An 18,530-nucleotide genomic window follows, 5' to 3' on the forward strand; every position below is an offset into this window, starting at 1 on the left:
AGAGAGAGAGAGAGAGAGAGAGAGGAAGAGGAAGCGGGCGGTGGAAGAGGGGGTCGGGGTTGGGTCACGCGCCCATAATATATTATTATGTGGTTGCTTTCCGCAACCTTATCTCCGAACGCCAGAAGAAGAAAAAAAGGATTATGTTTTGTTCGTGTGAACGAGTTACACACACTTCAGTCGAGTCAATTCATTAATCATGTTTTTTTATATCTTTTTTTATATTAGTTTTTAACGATTTTAGTTGTAGTTGCATAACCAACTACTTACTGCAAAAGATTTTCCATTTTGTGTGTTCTATGTTTGAATTATCAACATCTTTAATCCACTTTAAAATTAATTTTATCTTTTGCGGGGAAGGGGGGCATCGGACTACTAAAACATTAGTTGAGTGATTTGTTCTTGCTTTCTCGATTTTTTTCTTTTAACTTTTAGGCACCCATTCAGAAAATGAATGAAGAGAATGCGCACAGATTGGTAGACAAATTGAAAAGGAGGGGTGGGGATGGATGAAGCAGTGGGACATTAAAAGAGGTTCAGACTGAAAGGCAGACAAATTAATGGAGAGAGAGAGAGAGAGAGAGAGAGACAGATAAACAGACAGACAGACAGATAGACTAACAGACGGAGAGAGAGAGAGAGAGAGAGAGAGAGAGAGAGAGAGAGAGAGAGAGAGAGAGAATGGTGAGTCGGGTTTACAACAAAAAAAAGAAGAAAGAAAAAAAGTGTCACGCACCCTTACAAGGAGACGGACCCAGTGACTCTGGCGCGCTGTCTGGTCACTTGGCCCCCTCCCGACACGGCGCATTCTTTTACTTTTAGGCTAATCGCAAACAGACACGCACATGTGGTAACACACACACACACACACACACGACGCACACACACTCACACACAAACACACACACAAACACACACACCCTCGCATATATGTGTATCATCACAGACGCGAACACTCTTATGTCTCTCTCTCTCTCTCTCTCTCTCTCTCTCTCTCTCTCTCTCTACCTGATTGTGTTCGATGCCTCTCGTATTCTTTCCTCACGCTCTCCTCCAGTAGCTTCTGAACATTGCCAGGAAGCTCCAAGTCCTCCTCCTCTTCATCCTCTCGTTTCGTAGATGAGATAGTTATCTTCAGCACAGGTTCCTCTGCCCCTGCCTCCTCCCCTCCTCCTCCTCCTCCTCCTCCTCCCACAGCCCCTCCATCATCTGCCAGCAAACCATCATCCTCCACACCTCCAGGAAGCTCATCTCCACCTTGTGAAGTTACATAAAATTTAAAATATTATTCCCAAGTTTGGAAAATTATGAACTCAGCACATCCAAGCTCATGCTTGAAAGATCATGGGTAGGATCCCCTGCCAGCTAAAATGATTCATTCATGGTCAAGGTATTCTACCAAAATATTTTCAGCTCACCATGCCAGATATGGGGAATGGGTACTTAACACCAAGCACTCAACAGAGATTGAAATTCGTGCACAACACATCTGAGCTCTTACCAGGCGTCATCTTACATGTCACTAAGAGGGTAAAAATGGAATGAACATGATGGCAAAGCACACATGAAAGTTTAAACTTACATCTATCTATTCAGGAAGTCTGTATTTGTGTACAGTTAATACTGTTACTGTCTAACACGGCCACCCATTGTCAAGGAGAAAAGTGGCCATTCTTGACAGGTGGCCATCTTACACAGTGCCATTATGATGTAAAAAATACACAAGGGAAGAAATGGGAAGTGGCCATTTGTACAGGTGATTGTTTTATACAAGTGGCCATAGAGCACATTCGAATGTATTCTAGGCCCTCAACAGCCGGTCACTCTCTTAACAACCTTGGTCCAGACACACTTGCCAAACGGGGATCTAGACAAGAACAACCCAACATTCCAACTTCATACAACACTGCAAAACAAATCATTAAAAGCAGCAACAAACGAGACAGGATGAACAAATAGGCCCTTGGAAAGACAGGCAGAACAGTTATCAAACATATGACCACCACAAAATGAAAAAACAATAGCAACCACCTAAGGAGAAAGAAACAGACCATGATCTTCCGCCTACGAACAGAATATAAACAGCTCAACTTCCACCTGAACAGAATAAACCCGGAACTTTCCCAAATGTGTCTCTTGTGTGATTACGCATATGAGACTGTGGATCATCACCTGTTCCACTGCAGAGCCGTAAATGACATCAGAGCTACCCTTCTCCCCCTGAGACCTAACATTGACAACACACTCTACTACAACAACTGCAGCAAACCTGCACTTATCACTACAAGGCATTGGACAGAAGGGCAAGAGCCCAGCTGTTGCTGGATCGATAACAACAACAACAGCAACAACCTTGGTCATAAACACATTCACAGCCAGGTCTCCTTCACCACGATCCAGTGTCTTACCTGCTGTTGTAACAACAAACCCATTCACAAAAACTCCGACAGTCAGCCACAGACTCCACTTGCACCAACCAGGTTTTACACCAATCACTGGGGCATGATAGGCAAGCATCTTACCTCAATGACCATATCCTGCAACACTGTAATATGGCCAAAACCAATGAAGTAGTGAGAACCAGAATTGGAAACGCAATCGGGCTATATGAAGACCTCTTGACTTCAGTGAAAAGACGCAAACTGAAGCTACCCGGGAACATCACGTGATCACCTAAACAGGCCAAGACTTGCCTGCTTGGAACAGCACAAGGAGGGAGTTGATGAGGCAGGCAGAGGAAATGATGAAAAGAAAACATCAAAAAGTGGACTGGCCATGACAGGAACATCATATTGCGGAAAGCTGAGAACTGAAGAGAGTGGAAAAAGCTGGTCGTAAAATCTACCGTGGTGCACCAACGGTCAGCCAGACTACAGACTAAGCGCAGACGAAGTTAACTATGGCCATGAAGTTAGAACCACACCATTCACTGAAACATTGTAATGTGGCCATCTCCCTTACCTTGTGCTGTGGGATCCTGTAGACCAGCGGACTGGGAAGCTGCCGGGTTCTCTCTGCCAGCAGTGCCCGGTCGGGCGTTAGCTGCATGATCCCCGCCCACTCCTCCACCAATTGCAGTCAGGCCAGGGCCTAAAAAAGTTTTTTTTTAACTTTTGAATAACATGATTGTTCAAATAAACAAAATTGTCATTGAGAATATCTGTGCACCAGTCGACAAAATTTAGATAATTTAAGAGTCAGGCTGCTTTGACCCCGCCTTTCAGGTTCAACCCCGCCTGTTGCCTGTGAGACTGTGTTTAGAGCCTTTATTATGGTTCAGCTAGGTGAAAGTTACAGTCCATGACACAGGCAATTAAACATTTATACATGACATTTTATAATATGTGTCACGACTCGTTGGAATCGGGGGCTTGTCATTTTTGGGGCATGTGGAGTTACTGGCATCATCTGAAAGTTGGTTTATTTGCCTTGATTCCTATGAAATAAAAATCCATATATCTGGAATATAACTCAAGATATTGGCAATAGAAGCAAGTGAGGTCGCTTGGTTTCAGTGGTGAAATTAGCGAAAAAATGGCAGCCAAAGTTAGGTAACTCCAATAGCTAGAGTCCTTGAAAACAGAAAAATGACATATTTAGTGCCTTTAATGAACGTTTTTCAATAAAATTCACATGGAAATGTGTTTTTATATGGACATAAAAGAAGTTGAGCCATACAATAAAAATTCGATACAAATTTCCAAGCTGGTGAGAAAAATGCCCGTTTCTCCGGTTTCTGTATTTTGACGAGAGCCTGACTTCACCACGCTGCCTCAGACATATAGTGGAGTCCTCTTAAACTGAACAAGATTAATCCAACAACAGCAGTTCTATTTGAGCAACCTCTCTAAAACGGAAATCCCACAAAACCACCAAAAAAATCCAGCAGTGCAGCACATTTCTGTTCAAGTAGACTCCACTGTGGCGTTAAGCTCTCAGACTTGCAGCCCTAAGGTCATAGTATCAAATCCCATCATGGATTAAGCATTGTATCCTTGGGAAAGGCCCTTTAACAGCTTTCCTCACTTCACCCAGACGAGGATGGGTACCTGGCTACAGACAGCTAAAAATCTTGTCAGTTTGTTAGTGTTTAAGCATTTAATCATCTGCTTGGATTCTTCCGTGAAGCTAAGAATGTTTCCGAGTGTTCTCGGGTCAGCTGGGGTAATAATATATAGATTGTAAAGTGGATATAGCCCGCTGTCGAATTAGGATATACACTATACAAATGCTATTCATGATTATTACAAGAAACTGTTGTACAGATCACTCACGTACCAGCTTTTGGAGGAGGCAGAATCTTGCTTTCCAAGTCAGATTCAAACTCTTGACCATCCAGTTCTGACTCAGGGTCTTCCATTCCTGCATGACAGATTGAGATAAAATATTGGGAAATTCGATAACAACATTCGTCAACCCTTACAGAGAAAGAATATAAAACACAATCTACTGACAGATTCATCAACGATAAGACAGTTAAACCTCTATATGCTTCTCCCATGTCGTTCCTAAGTAAAACCAACGTATGCCAATCATTTTTCATTCCTATGACAAATATGTGTAAGCTTTCACCATTTCATTCCTATGACAAATATGAGTAAGCTTTCACCATTTCGTTCCTATGACAAATATGAATAAGCTTTCCGCATTTCATGCCAACGAAAAATCTGTAAGCAAATCACTTTTCTTTTCGTGTGCATTGTAATCCCTTTTCTTTCCCATAAAGAGCCTGTGTATGCTAATTACATTTCATTATTTGAAATCTTATGTTTTCTAACGATTTTTCCTTCTAATGTTAAACCTGTATATGTAATACATTTTTTTTTCCCTGTGAAAAATGGTTATCTTACACAGGTGGCCATCATGTACAATCATTTTTAGTCTGCATGCGAAACAAAAGTGATTATGAATTTTTTAATAAAGACAAGAGTTCAAGTACAATAGACATTGCCGTGTTCACAGCAAGACTGAACAAGATCAACATAAGTTTTTGGGGGGTTTTTTGCCAAATAGATTAAAACAACAAACAACAGTAACACATATATGAAGTAGACAGGGATACTGGGCGACTGAAATCACAAATTCAAGACATTCGTGAAACCAAAATGGGCAAAATGCGAAGAACGAAGAGCGCGGGAAAAAAAAAATCTCAGGCTGTATCTTTCTCACCGAGGTCATGAGTAGATGCTTTCGAGCCACCGCCAACATCTTCCTCAGCCATATCATCAGAGGCCTGTGATTCGCCTTCTTTGTCCTCTTCATCTTCACCTTCTTCTGCTTTCTTCTTTCCTTTTTTGTACAGCTTTTCTAGTTCATTATCCATGGTTGACAATTCTGTGCAGAGGAAAGGATTGTTGGGAGGGCGCATGAAAAACAAAAATATAACAAAGGAGAGATTTGACAATGAATTGACAGCAGCAACAACAACAGCACCTACAGCAGGAGGAGGAGGAGGAAGAAGAGGAAGAAGAGGAAGAAGGGGAAGGGGAGGATGAGGCACGTTCAATGGTATTAGTTGCACTGTTTTGTGGCATCGATATTCACGAGGTTAGACAACTTAGATATAAAGTACAACAAATTCTGACCATTTCAGAAATCTGGATTTATGAATTTATTTTAAAAAACTGGCATCCCTAATATACACGACAGGGGTGAAAGGGTTAAAAAAAAGAAAAGAAAAGAAAGAATGCAAGAACTGATTGATAGAATAATTTAGAAATAGTGTCATTTACCTGGGGCCCTCATTACCATCCCTCTCTTCCCCCCAACAGACAACAGACAACAGGCAAAGTCAGTGCTGTGTTTTGAGTGTTACAAATTCAATATTGTGTGTTACAAATTGAATGATGTGTGTTGTGTGCTACAAATTCAGTGGTGTGTGTTGCGTGTTACAAATTCAATATTGTGTGTTACAAATTCAATGGTGTGTGTTGTGTGTTACAAAGTCAGCGCAGTGTGTTGTGTGGTACATACGGGTCTGGGTATCATGCAGCTTGTTGACCAGTTTGTCCAGTGTGTTGGACAGGCCGGAGATGAGCGTCCGGTCAACCTTGACCCCAAGTTCCGACTCAGCCTGGGAATGTCAAAACATTCTGATGAACCATCTGAGGCACAAGTGAAGCTATCTCAATGATGGAGAGGAGGAAGAGAGTGGAGACAGAGATGGGGGAGAGAATGAAAGGGGTATTGGGGAGAGGGGAGACAAACAGAGAGAGAGAGGGGTAAGACAGGGGAAACCAACTGAGCTGCCAAGGTGCAAGATTGAGTTGTATCTGGAAGAAAAAGTGAGAGGCAGAGATACAGAGAGAGAGAGAGAGAGAGAGAGACACACACAGAGAGAGAGATAGAGAGAGGCAGAGATACAAACATAGAGAGAGAGAGAGAGAGAGAGAGAGAGGGGGGGGGAGAGAAGAATATGATACATATATGGAGGGTGAAAAAGATTTAAGGAAAGAAAAATAGAGAAAGAGAACGATAGTCTGAGGTGTCAAAGTACTTGATGAAATTATGTCTCACAGAAAGAGAGAGAAAGGGAAATAGAGGGAGAAACAGACAGAGACAGATAGAGAGACAGAGAGGGTGAGAGAGGGGGAGGGGATATAGAACAACATCTGATTCTTTAACATTCTTGAAGGAAGTATGTCCGAGAGAAAAAGAGAAAAAGAGAGAGTGAGAGACGGGGCGAGACAGAGAGAGGAAAAGAACAAGGCAGTTAGAGAGAGAGAGAGAGAGAGAGAGAGAGAGAGAGAGAGAGAGAGAGAGAGAGAAAGAGAGAGAGAGAGAGAGAGAGAGAGAGAGAGAGAGAGAGACAGAGAGAGAGACACAGAGAGAGAGAGAGAGAGAGAAGGAGACAGACAGACAGACAGACAGACAGACAGACAGACAGACAGACAGACAGACAGACAGACAGACACAGAGAGGGAGAACAACATCAATGGCCCTAATACACATGATCACTGCACGAAGAGAAGCAGTATATGCCTACTGCACAAACCTCTTTAATTACATTCTCAATTTCGGACTCCCAGTTTCTCTGTAGGTTCAGCTTCTGCTGCATGGAGGACAGTTTGCCCAGAGACTGGTGGAAGCGAGCTTTGATGGCATTGATCTCTGGCGAGAGAAAAGGAAAAATAAACATTTCTTCTGGCCTCCAGGTTTCATCTGTTTGACTTCAATTTCAGTATTCCTGAACGATAAATTCATACCCGAGTTTGTCTTATCCAAAGTAAACAAAAGCAGCCCATCAATCAACTATGAGTCACTACGCATGGAATTTATGGGAAGACAAGAAGACATCATTAACGCAATAAGTAGTAGACATTTCAACAACAGCAAAAATGGTGCTGGGAAGAACGACAGAAAAATTCAAAAGTAGAGGAAGAAAGCAAAAGTAAAGAATCTGAGGACGCTTCTTTCTTCTTTGCGTTTCCTTGCCAGATCTCAGGAGTGGTCGACTGCTGGTTCCTCAAACTGCAGTGCAACTAATCCTTACACGTGTGACCATTTTTCCTACTTCAGCTATACTGAAAAAGAAAAACGAGGAAAAAAGGAAGAGCATGTAATACTGGAAGTATAAATATGCACCAACATTCTGCCATAGTTCTCTACTAAAAGAACAGAGGGGATACGGAACCATCCCTTCTGCAGTGAAGTCGACCCTGTAACCTGATACAAGAAAGCATATAGCAGAGCAAGCAAAAACAGGTGGCTGATGCCACAACATCCTCTCACCTGCGTCAAATTCAGCTAACAGCTCGTCATCTTCATCTTGCACTTCTTGTAATGTATCCTCCGTCTCACCATCCTCTTTCTTCGTTTTCTCCTCATTGTCTTTCTCTTTTCCGTCCTTCGCTTCTTCTGCAGTCTCTTCCTCCTCTTTTTCCTGGGAACTCAGCTCCTCCCGTTTCTCCTTCATCCGCTGGTGAACTCCTTCTAGTCTCCGCTGTATCTCCTCCTGCCTCTTTTTGTTGACCTCAACACCTCGCAGGTACAGCGTCCAAAGGTCTTCATTCTCTCTGGGTTTTAAAAAAAGTGATAAGGAATCCCTTGCCAGCTCTCACTCCATCAACACAAGTCACTCATCCATGCAGAGAGCCATACAAGAGGGCTGAAAACTTCAACGATATGAACAGATCCATCACAAAAAAAAAAATTATCTCAGCTAGACACATGTGCATCTCCGATACAGGTGACATCGGGGGGGGAAGAAAAATGGAAAGGTGATTTGTGTATATGAGGTTTCCAGGCACTTAAATACTTTTCCACATCATATTTTGGAGATGATGTACAAGAGTCATCCGAAAGAACCTTTTTTATCTTTTATGTCTTCCCACACCAGAGGGTGTCCCACAAAAGTTACTCACTTTAGAAACTCTAACAAACATGTCTAACTAACACACGCCAAACAAAAGGAAACAGGATAGAAATACAGTTGAAATTGTACAAGACAGCCACCCATTGTTTAGAAGAAAAGTGATCCTCTTAGACAGGGGGATATCTTGGACAGTGTCATTATAAATGTAATAAAAAACCAAAAATTGGGAGGAGAAGAGGTTGTTTGTCAAGTTGATTGTCTTGGACAGGTGGCCATAACAGCAGGTTAAACTGAGCATCTTCTTCTTTTCAATGCATATTTTCCAGACGTTGAAGGGAATGTTTTAAAAAAAGCATTTTTTATTGTACTACATGACCCTGAGACATGGACAGATAGAAACCCCCTGGCCACCTTTCACTGAGCCCGCTGATGGGCTTCACACAAGGCGATTTTTCACCGAGCCAGCTTATGTGGCATAAAAAAAGGAGTCCGGATCGAATTCTCATCCTAAAATACTCACCCAAAAGTTTTCACAAATTCCTCCTTGGCCATGACCTTCCGCTGCTGGATGGGGAACAGTTTATCTATGGGCTGAGCTGAGGAGGGGGAAATGACAGGGAATACAATAAACAGACAGTCGTCCAGCTGTTCAGATGTACTAAACCCAAAAATTTGAAAAAAAAGGTTTCATTGTGGTTTCTTCATCTGCAGTATCAGTTGCGCGAGCTCAAGAAAAATTTTGTTGAAGCAAAAAAAGATACATAATTTAGGTAAAATTTTAATAAAAATGAAATAAGTTTTTTCTCTTCTGAGAAACTTTTCTTTGCGAGCTTAGATCAGATACCAATGAGACGCTTTTACATTAATTGATCTAACTCTGAAGTGAACTCTGACATTATACTTTCAGCAGCTTATGTTACACAGAAATTGACCAAAACTATTCTCCCTCTCTCCATATCCCTCCCTCTCCTCCAAATAAACAACATCTCTCTCTCTCTCTCTCTCTCTCTCTCTCTCTCTCTCTCTCTCTCTCTCTCTCTCCCTCTCCCTCTCCCTCTCCCTCTCCCTCTCCCTCTCCCTCTCCCTCTCCCTCTCCCCCCTCTCCCCCCTCTTCCCCCATGGAAGTTTGACTTGTTGTTCACCTAGTTTCACCCAAGGAATGATGTCACCATGCCACTATTGTTCTATTGTTGTTTCTACTGTTGTTGTACATAAACATAACATTTCACACAAGCAACGTAAAATCTTTATTAAAAAAACACTTTGGGAGTTTACACTGCAGGACACGCTATTTCAATAAAAACACTCACTCAGAAGCTCTTTAGCAACTCTCGACATTTCTTGCTCCAGGGTTTTGTCCAGGTTTGTAGGAGACAGTGTTGCTGAGGAGAACAAAAAGAACATGAAAACACCATTTGACAATATAAGGAAAATTAACTTCGGGAAAAATAAAAATAAAAATTAGACTATACAAAAGTACAATAAAAATACTTTTAACATTCCCTTCAACATCATGAAACAAACAAGGGAATTTTCATGAAACGAAAAAAGTGAATCTTTATGAAAAAAAAGAGGTTTTTTGTACAAGCAAAAGTTTTATGGCACTTGCAACACAAATAGGTCATATGGTGCCAAAGATTGGAAGTATTTGTAACATACAAAGAAAAGAAAGTGGAAAGATAAGGACAGTACATGTTTGATGGAAAAGAAGGAGCAGCAAACCACAACAGAGCACCCACAACCGCCCCCCCTCCGGAAAACGTATCAGGTTATGAGGAAGTCTGTAGGAACTCATGAGTCCTACAACCCCCCCCCATAAGCTGTTGATGACTAGAGTGACAGGAAACAAAAGCCACTCACACTTCTATACAGTGAAGCAAAAACTATGTTGTCAGCCTATGTACTAAGACCAAGTTTGTTTTTGTTTTTATTTTATTGCTTTTCCTAATCTGCGGTATTAGTTGTATATTATGAGTGCAGCATCCTGGTGAAATCGGGAGCTGGTCAAAATAATGAAATCAAAGAAACCAATATTTTTTTCTGCCAGTTGGGTGATTTTTTTGTTGAATTTTCTTGATTGGTTCAACACCTCTTATGTCCATTTACAAACAAAATGTTGATCAAAGACACAAATAAATGTAAATTTGCAGTTTCCAAAGACACTCAAGCTTTGGTTGAATTTCAGATTCTAAATATTAAAAGAAAAGAAATATACATAACATAGGTGTAATGTCAAAAATTAAAAAATTTCTTCTTTCCACAAAAATTTGGCTTTCTGGACTTAGAAAAATTAACTGTTTGCCTATGGTATATCAAAAGAGTGACGGCATCAGTAAGTGAGACTCCAACACTAAGTTTGCAACAAAGACATTACCTTTGCTCCCATAGCGCTGTTTAGCTGCTGCAAGGATGAGCTGTTCTTTACGCTGCCGTTCTTGAAAAGAAGAAATAAAAACAAATTGGGGGGGGGGGGTATTAGAGCTTTACAGTACTTGCAACACAAATATGTCATATGAGTGACAAAGATTAGAGGGGTTACGGGAAAATAACACATACCAAAAACAAAGAGGAGAGATAAAGATGATGATGATTGATAGGAAAGAAGCAGCAAACCACACCAGAGCATCCACCAACCAACCACGAAAACAACTCTGTAGATACTGGAATTAAATTGCTGTTTATAAAACTAGAAAGGTGAGGTCTGTGCTCCTTTTTTTTTAATCGTTGATTTAAGATTCTGTAATTCCAAGCTGAGCGTGCCGCAAAATAAAGTTGTTAAAGTGTTTTTTTAGTTTTAGTAGAGGTTTTACGGTGCTCTCAACTGCATAAGGTCATATGAGCGCCATAAGACTAGAGGTGTTACAAGAGAGTAACAAACATAAAAAAGAAGACGGGAAGATAAGGACGATAGAGGTTTGATAGGAAAGAAGAAGCAAAGCACACCAGAGCATCCACAGACCATCCAATATATTTTTTTTTAAGAGTTAGTCTGGTCTTTCCTTATAAAGAATGATCACTGAAAAACATGGAGTCTTTCAATTCCTTGACAGTCTTTAGTAATACATGCTGTTTCTAGAACAACCAAAGGAAGCGAATTCAATATTTTCTACAACTGCATGGCATTTTTTTTTCAGTTATCATGCACTCTCTGCTATTTCGTTAAAGGCAAATTAATGAGGGCAAAGTCAGTAAAAATGCATTTACTTGAACGAGTAAATCAACTGTAAACTAGCTGAAACCACCAGCAGTAGCCTCTGATGAAAGCAACCCGGCCTTATCTTACCAGCCTTCTCCTCCATGTAGTCATGGAACTGGATCTCGGTCAGTAAGGGGTTGCAGGTGATGGCCACAGGTTTCCGACGTGCCGGGGCCTTAAGGTACGGGTGACGACAGATGCGTGAGGTCATTATGGTCACTGTGTACACACACGTCTCTGCCTCATCCACACGAGCCAGATAATCTTCAGAATTCTCCTCACACATGAACTGTGTGGAAATACCATTCATGATGATTTTCCAGAGTGTCCAAAATTTGAAATTAAGACAAAAAGAAAGAGTAATATACTCCCTATGTTGTAATCATTATTTCTGTCATTATTACCACCATTATCTTCACCCGTATCATTATTATCCTGATCAATAATTGTATTATCACCAACATCATCATTGACAGCACAATCTCTCTTTCCATCATTACTACCGTCGTTATTCTCATTAACCTAGTCAATAGTTCTGTCAGTAATACATGTTACAGCCATTGTGCTATGGCTCTTAACTAGAAGTTTGAGTTAAAACAACATGAAAGATCGAAACACATCACTGTCAGTCCATTTCCTCCAAGCCTGCCAAATGCATGAGGCACTCATAAGGAAAGATTGGCAACCCTAAAAAGGGAGTCCCAGAACTCTATTGAAGCTTAAAAGACCTGTGGCAAACAGTAGCCTTCGCACTACAGACTAGGATATCCATTTAAAGATGAACAAGAAAAAGATTTTCAGTCCATTTGTGGTTAATCAATCTCATCACTTTGCCTCCTTTCTAAGTAATCCCAGATACAATGTATATTTTATGAAAAAGAATTGAATTGAATTCATTCTACACGTTTTTCGCAGATTTCACAGTAAGAAGTGGAACTGAAGAAATAAAACCAAATACAGCCAACACAAGAAACTTCTCTGTTATGTGCATTAACTCTTGCCCCACCCCACCCCAGCAGAGACTAGGTCAGACTTTGCACTGAGAAGGAGAGGCCCAGAAAAAGATAAATGTACAAACTGTACTATTTTTTTACAGAAACTTTGTTTCAACACACAAAACATTTTTTAAATATTATTGATGGCTCCGTGTCATATATAATTTCTGTTGTTTCCACAGATGTCATGTTACTGTAAAATCTGTAAGCTTCATATGATGTGGGCCAATGACCTCAAACACTGAATAAGACACCGACCTTCGTGGGAGTGGAGCATTCTCTCATTCAGACACATCGGTCAATGTCAGACATTAACGGACAAACTACCCCTCACTATATATCTACAAGACAAACATTCACATTCAAAAAGTTAAAACATCAAAATGCCTGCACATTCTAAAAAAAAGGGAAAAGAAAAAGACAAAGCAAAGCTAAATTTGCCTTTTGTACCATTCCTTGTAACTCGGCAGGAATAGTGGACTCAAAATATGGATCCACAAAGGTCTAGTATCACTAGTATCACACTGTTCAAAACTCACCCTGACTTCTGCCCTTCGTGGCTGGCCGGTCAGATCACACTTGGTCCCCAGAGTGTAGGTCTGAGAGTGGTAGCGGCTGATGGAGGCCTTGCTGCGGAGCCTTTCTTCCTACAAAGACAAAAATCCAGGAACAAATAAATGTATGCCAATAAGTGCCAGGATTTTTTTACACAGCTTTCCCCAAGAGAAGTATTATTGAAATTTCAAACATGCTACAAGGCTTTTGCAAGCATGTGGCGATAATATTAAAGCAAAGTGTAAAAACATCAACAACAGCATCCGAGTATTTTCCAATGACTATTCATTGTGTGTGTCTCTCTGTATATAAATGTGCCAGTGTGTGTGCATGTGAGTGTACACCTACGTGCACGTATGTGTGTTTGTACGTGTCCGTGTGTGTGCATTGATGATTATGTGTACATGTATGCATTTACCAGAGTCCACAGACTTCATAAAAGCTAAATAAAAACTTGGGGGGGGGGGGGGGGCCCATGTCCAGATTTTTTAAATGCCAAATGTTAGTTCATTATACATATAAGAATAAGCAAAACAGATTTTCTTCATTCACATCTTTGTAGGCATGTTTCTTTTGGATAAGCTTATGGCACACTGAAGCGAGAAGCCCACAAACAGCACACATGCACAAATGGAAACAAAGCTTTTAAATGTTCAAAATGAGGCATGTGATGTGCCACAATTGGGTTTCATTAGTCAAAGCTGAAGCTACAAGTCATCTTAACCAAGTGCGTATATTTTCAGCAGCGTTTGTACCTCCCACAGTCCCAGGAACATATATTCTCAGTTTCGAAGGGTATCAAATTTGTGCATTTTTCGAAAACAGCGAACCTAATTAAACTTAAATTTTCATAATTTTTGTTCATTTACCTTTAAACATTATAATATGTTATTATCTAAACCTCATTACAAAAACACTACATCACTTTCTAGACAGCATGCCTCTTTTTCTGAAATACTGCTGTATTGGCTGGGACTGGGGTTAGGGAGTGCACAAAATGGCTGAGGCTGGAAGGGTTAAACCTTTTTTTTTTACTTTCTATTTCACTATAAGAAATATACTCATTATGCAGATGCATTGGTCATCACCAAACATTGACAAACAAACTATACATGATCATGTGCTGCTTCACACTCACCCTCGCAGTCTCATTATTCCAGTCAAAGTCTTCGGCATAGTTGCCCAGGTAGATGATGTTGCCTTTAATCTCCCCATCTTTGAGGTCAAACACAAAATCAAGTTAATGAAGTTAGGTCATGGATCAGAAGTATGGAGAAAAGGAACAGGGAGTCTTATACATAATAATAATAATAATAATAATAATAATAATAATAATAATAATAATAATAATAATAATAATAATAATAATAATAATAATAATAAAAATAATAATAATAATAATAATGATAATAATAATAATAATAATAATAATAATAATAATTGCATTAGTTTAGCCAATATCCACACTTTGCACATGTTCAGGATGGTGTCAAGAACAGCTTGCAAAGAAAACGTGACTAGATCAAATTTTTTTTTATGACAAAGGTTCTTGTGGATTGACTCTGACAATATAGAACCAGACAACTGTTTTGAGTAGGATAAACATCTTGTAAGTAAATAATTGAGTGCTAATAAATACCTAAATGTCATTTACTTTCTTTTCTTTTTTGAAAGAAAGTTGGGGGAGAGGAGAACCATTCAAGGTACATCTCTTCATTTTACATTTTCGACTTTTGGGAACACTGAACAACGTTGCAATGCTTACCTTCCATGTGAAACTGGCGGATGAACTTGCCATAGCAAAACTCGTAACTCCACCAGTCTTTTGACTGCAAAAGAAAATTTTTTAAAGTATCTATAGTAGAGCGAGAGACATTGACTTGTTATCCTTCAGGCATATCGTTGTATAACTTTTTCATCAAATGAAAGACAGAGAGAAACACACTTCACAGTAGATCCTTGTTCTCCATTACACAAGTTTTATTTACCTTTTAATTATTTTCAAGAAAGGAGCCAAACTGTAAATTTTCATACCCACCCCCGTCCCCCAAAAATAAAGGTAACATAATGTTGGACTCATATCTGCTTTATTCTCCTTTTCTTTTAGGATTTTGTCAATGGCTACAACACTGTTATATAGCCAATTAGGTCTGTTTAAATGCCTGCTACATAAGAATTTGTTTTAAATTACCCATTATAAGAGATCAGACAAGCAGATTTATTGTACAACTGCCATAGCTGAAATCCCATTACAACCAAGATTTTTGTGCATGGGGTCCAGTGTATACAGACACGATGAACTCACTGCCAGTGACAAAGAAGCAAAATTGCTATTCATTGCTTTTCAGTAAAAGTAAATTTTTACCCCTATTCTCGAATAACCCAACAGTCTTTCACGCATGACGTACAGAATTGGCAACTCAAATGCAGTCCCACAAAGAGTGCGACCCTGGATATGTGTAGTAGTAGGTCAATAATTTCAAAACGGGGGGTGGGGATAAAATTAACCTTTTACTGGGTTGTTTTTTTCTTTTGTTTCCTACTCAAAAGTAAGAGTTGAGCTCTTTCACTTTACGATCTCCATGAAATTCCAACAGTGTATCTACCCAATTCAGTCAAAAAGGGGGGAGGGGACGCTTCATTTCTTTCTTGAAATCATCTTCCAGAATTGCTCAATTTTTGTGTAGAGTAGTCTTTTTACTTTTTATAGTATCACCAATTGTTGTAACAGTAAAATTAAAACCAAAAAAAGTGTTTGACCTTAATGTGACCGAAATACCGCTAGAGTCGGACATTAACATTATTTACTTTTGTGCATTGTCTATGTTTTCTTCACCTCCCTCATCTTTGATTTTTACCACTGGGTCCAGAGCTCTCTTTTGTCCATAATTCTACCTTTGAAACAACCGGGTGTGTCTCCAAGAGTGCCCATTCATACAAAACCAAACAGCTTTATCACTGAGCAACACAGTTAAACAAGGTATCTTTTTGAACGACTACATTATCCTGAACTATGAGCACAGGGTATTCAACTGACCTTGAAGAGGCAATCCTTTAATCCTAGGGGCTTCAGCATCTCCACAATACCAGACTCTATGGCAATCTTTTCCTCCTCTTCCTTTTTCTTTTCCTCAATTGAGTGGTCTGGAAAAGTGCACTGGTACTGTTGGCCATACTTGGACATCACATGAACTGCTCCAACAGGTGCATCCTGATTTTTTTAAAATAGACGAATGCTCTTTTCTTTTTTCTTTACACAAGACTTTGCCAAAAGGTGGGGGGGGGGGGGGGGAGTGTGTGTTTGTATGAGGACTTTTTAAATCAACCACTACTTATAGGAAAACATGTTTTCTACTACAACTGAAAAATGAAGGAAAAACTGCTTAACTCACTCTCAGCCTTGCACTTTTTAAATTTTATTTATCTGAAGAATGACGGCCATTTTGACGTCTATTTTTTTTAAATCATTGTGACCTATTTTGATCAGTCATCAATGAAACTTAGCATCATGTTAAAAGGGCTAGAATACGGCACAAAGAAAAAGAAATTTTTAAAATATCTTGAATATTTTTTTAATGATTTTTTTTTGCAAATGAGTCTAAATTGTTAGAAAAAAAAATTGTTTTAACAAAATGAGATTATTGTTTGTACATGCATGCCTTTTCATATCAGTTAGTCCATAAAATAGGCTTGAACAACAAAAAAGATCAATGTAACTTACTTGGAAATACAAAAATACTCTAGTGTTATTGACAAAATTCTTCAAATTGATGAAGGACCTTTCTATGCAACATAATTTGCTCTGGTGACCAACCTGGAGTGAAAGTATGCCAAGCAAGTCTTGTTTACTCAGAGAGGAGCAGTTACCAAATCCTCCTGGGTTTAAAACTATTGTCTGTTTCTTTAATTTACAAAGAGTTTGAAGAGAAATTTGCAGCTTTTCAAAAGATCAAGATTCTAGGCCTAGATTCTATTCTAACGTATCTGTAGACTCTCTTCTCACTTCAGTTCTGTACTTTAATTTTGTTCTCTTCTCTTACTTGGCCAAGACTTGACCGTAGCCTAGATCTAGATCAAGACTGAGAAGAAAGAAGAATCGGGAAGAATTTCCACCTGTCCGGTAGATCTACCGTGGTCTCCAAAATCCGTATTAAATCTAGATCTATCTACATGTACATCTAAATAAAAGTAAATTACGACTGAATAACAAGCAAGCATAGAATGATCATTCCTTTAAAAAAAAAAAATGATTCCACTTACACCAGAATCTACTTACTTAGAAGTTTAGTTAGATCTATATCTAGAATGTAGATTTAGATCTCTACTTTGAATATAGGGTCTAGATCTAGTATAGTAACCCACCACCATCATCATGTCCATGTAGATTGGTGTGGGAACAATAGATCTAGGTTTATATTATATGGGCCAGTTTGTTCTCAGTGTCACTGAGAATAGTTTCTGGGCCTATTCCCAGTGACACTGGGAACAATTCTGGCTTAGACTCTATTGCCAGTGGTTTCTGGGCCTATTCCCAGTGTTACTGGGAATAGTTTCTGGGCCTATCTGGGAATAGTTTCTGGGCCTATCCCCAGTGTCACTGGGAATAGTGCTTTCCTTTCTGAATACTGTCCATCGGTGTAGATGATCAAATTGACCAAAACAAAGAAAAAGATTATGTATTGTATAGTTTTATACATCTAGCTCAAAAGTAAACTTATTTGGTCTCTTCAAAGATGCTATGGTTATTTCACTTTTCGAATCGAGCCAAACTACGCGGGTCGCCATTTTCTTTGGCCACCTGCGCAGGCGAGTCTTTTGGCTATTCTCACCCAGTGTGCGTTCACTGTTATACCTAGGCCAACCAGTGTAGCGTTCACCCTAAACAACAGAATTCTACACTGTGATAACAGAATTGTAGAATTCTGTGCCGTGAACAAACGTTCCATAACTACTGTTAGCCTAAAAGCGTGCAATTTTGTCTGTGGGCAGTGGAGAGAGAGAGAGACTAGAGAAAGAGAGAGAGAGGAGTAGGCCAGCGCGAGAACTTCCGGGCAAAACAAAATGGCGGCCCGCATCGTTCGGCTCCATTCGAAAAGTTAAATAGCCGTAGCATCTTTTGTAGACGACCAAATTAATTTACTTTTGTGTTTCAAAATAATTTTTTAACCTTGTTTTGCCAGTTTTGGTCAATTTGATCGTCCACACCGATAGACAGTATTCAGAAAGAGACAGAGAGAGAGACAGAGGGGAGGAGTAGATCTTGCGAGAACTTCCGGGCAAAACAAAATGGCGACCCGCGTAGTTCGGCTCGATTCGAAAAGTGAAATAGCCATAGCATCTTTGTAGATGGTCAAATTAGCTTGTAAACTTTTTTGGTGCTATAACTAAAGGCCGTCGTATTCGGACTCGAGTCCGAATAACATATTTTCATATTCGGACTCGAGTCCGAATAAAAAAATTTCTTATTCGG

At 39.7% G+C, this 18,530-nt stretch overlaps 1 protein-coding gene across 2 annotated transcripts in view; it reads right to left on the reverse strand.

Annotated features, from left to right (window-relative positions):
* LOC101845908 (protein OS-9) overlaps positions 1-18,530 on the reverse strand; it is a 26,879-nt gene that overhangs the window by 6,628 nt on the left and 1,721 nt on the right. The window contains exons 2-16 of one of the 2 annotated variants that reach the window (XM_035968887.1): positions 16,098-16,271; positions 14,826-14,889; positions 14,199-14,275; positions 13,045-13,152; positions 11,598-11,799; positions 10,689-10,748; positions 9,625-9,696; positions 8,835-8,910; positions 7,732-8,015; positions 7,007-7,110; positions 5,974-6,073; positions 5,170-5,334; positions 4,279-4,362; positions 2,962-3,090; positions 1,009-1,257 (exon numbers count right to left, since the gene is read on the reverse strand). In XM_035968887.1, coding sequence (XP_035824780.1) covers positions 1,009-1,257; positions 2,962-3,090; positions 4,279-4,362; positions 5,170-5,334; positions 5,974-6,073; positions 7,007-7,110; positions 7,732-8,015; positions 8,835-8,910; positions 9,625-9,696; positions 10,689-10,748; positions 11,598-11,799; positions 13,045-13,152; positions 14,199-14,275; positions 14,826-14,889; positions 16,098-16,271 — 1,948 coding nt within the window. Of the gene's footprint in view, positions 1-1,008; positions 1,258-2,961; positions 3,091-4,278; positions 4,363-5,169; positions 5,335-5,973; positions 6,074-6,994; positions 7,111-7,731; positions 8,016-8,834; positions 8,911-9,624; positions 9,697-10,688; positions 10,749-11,597; positions 11,800-13,044; positions 13,153-14,198; positions 14,276-14,825; positions 14,890-16,097; positions 16,272-18,530 lie in introns of both variants that reach the window. The other variant, XM_013080666.2, reaches the window with a different exon arrangement.

This window comes from Aplysia californica, unplaced genomic scaffold (genome assembly GCF_000002075.1).
Source record: "Aplysia californica isolate F4 #8 unplaced genomic scaffold, AplCal3.0 scaffold00094, whole genome shotgun sequence".
NCBI classification, from domain to species: domain Eukaryota; kingdom Metazoa; phylum Mollusca; class Gastropoda; order Aplysiida; family Aplysiidae; genus Aplysia; species Aplysia californica.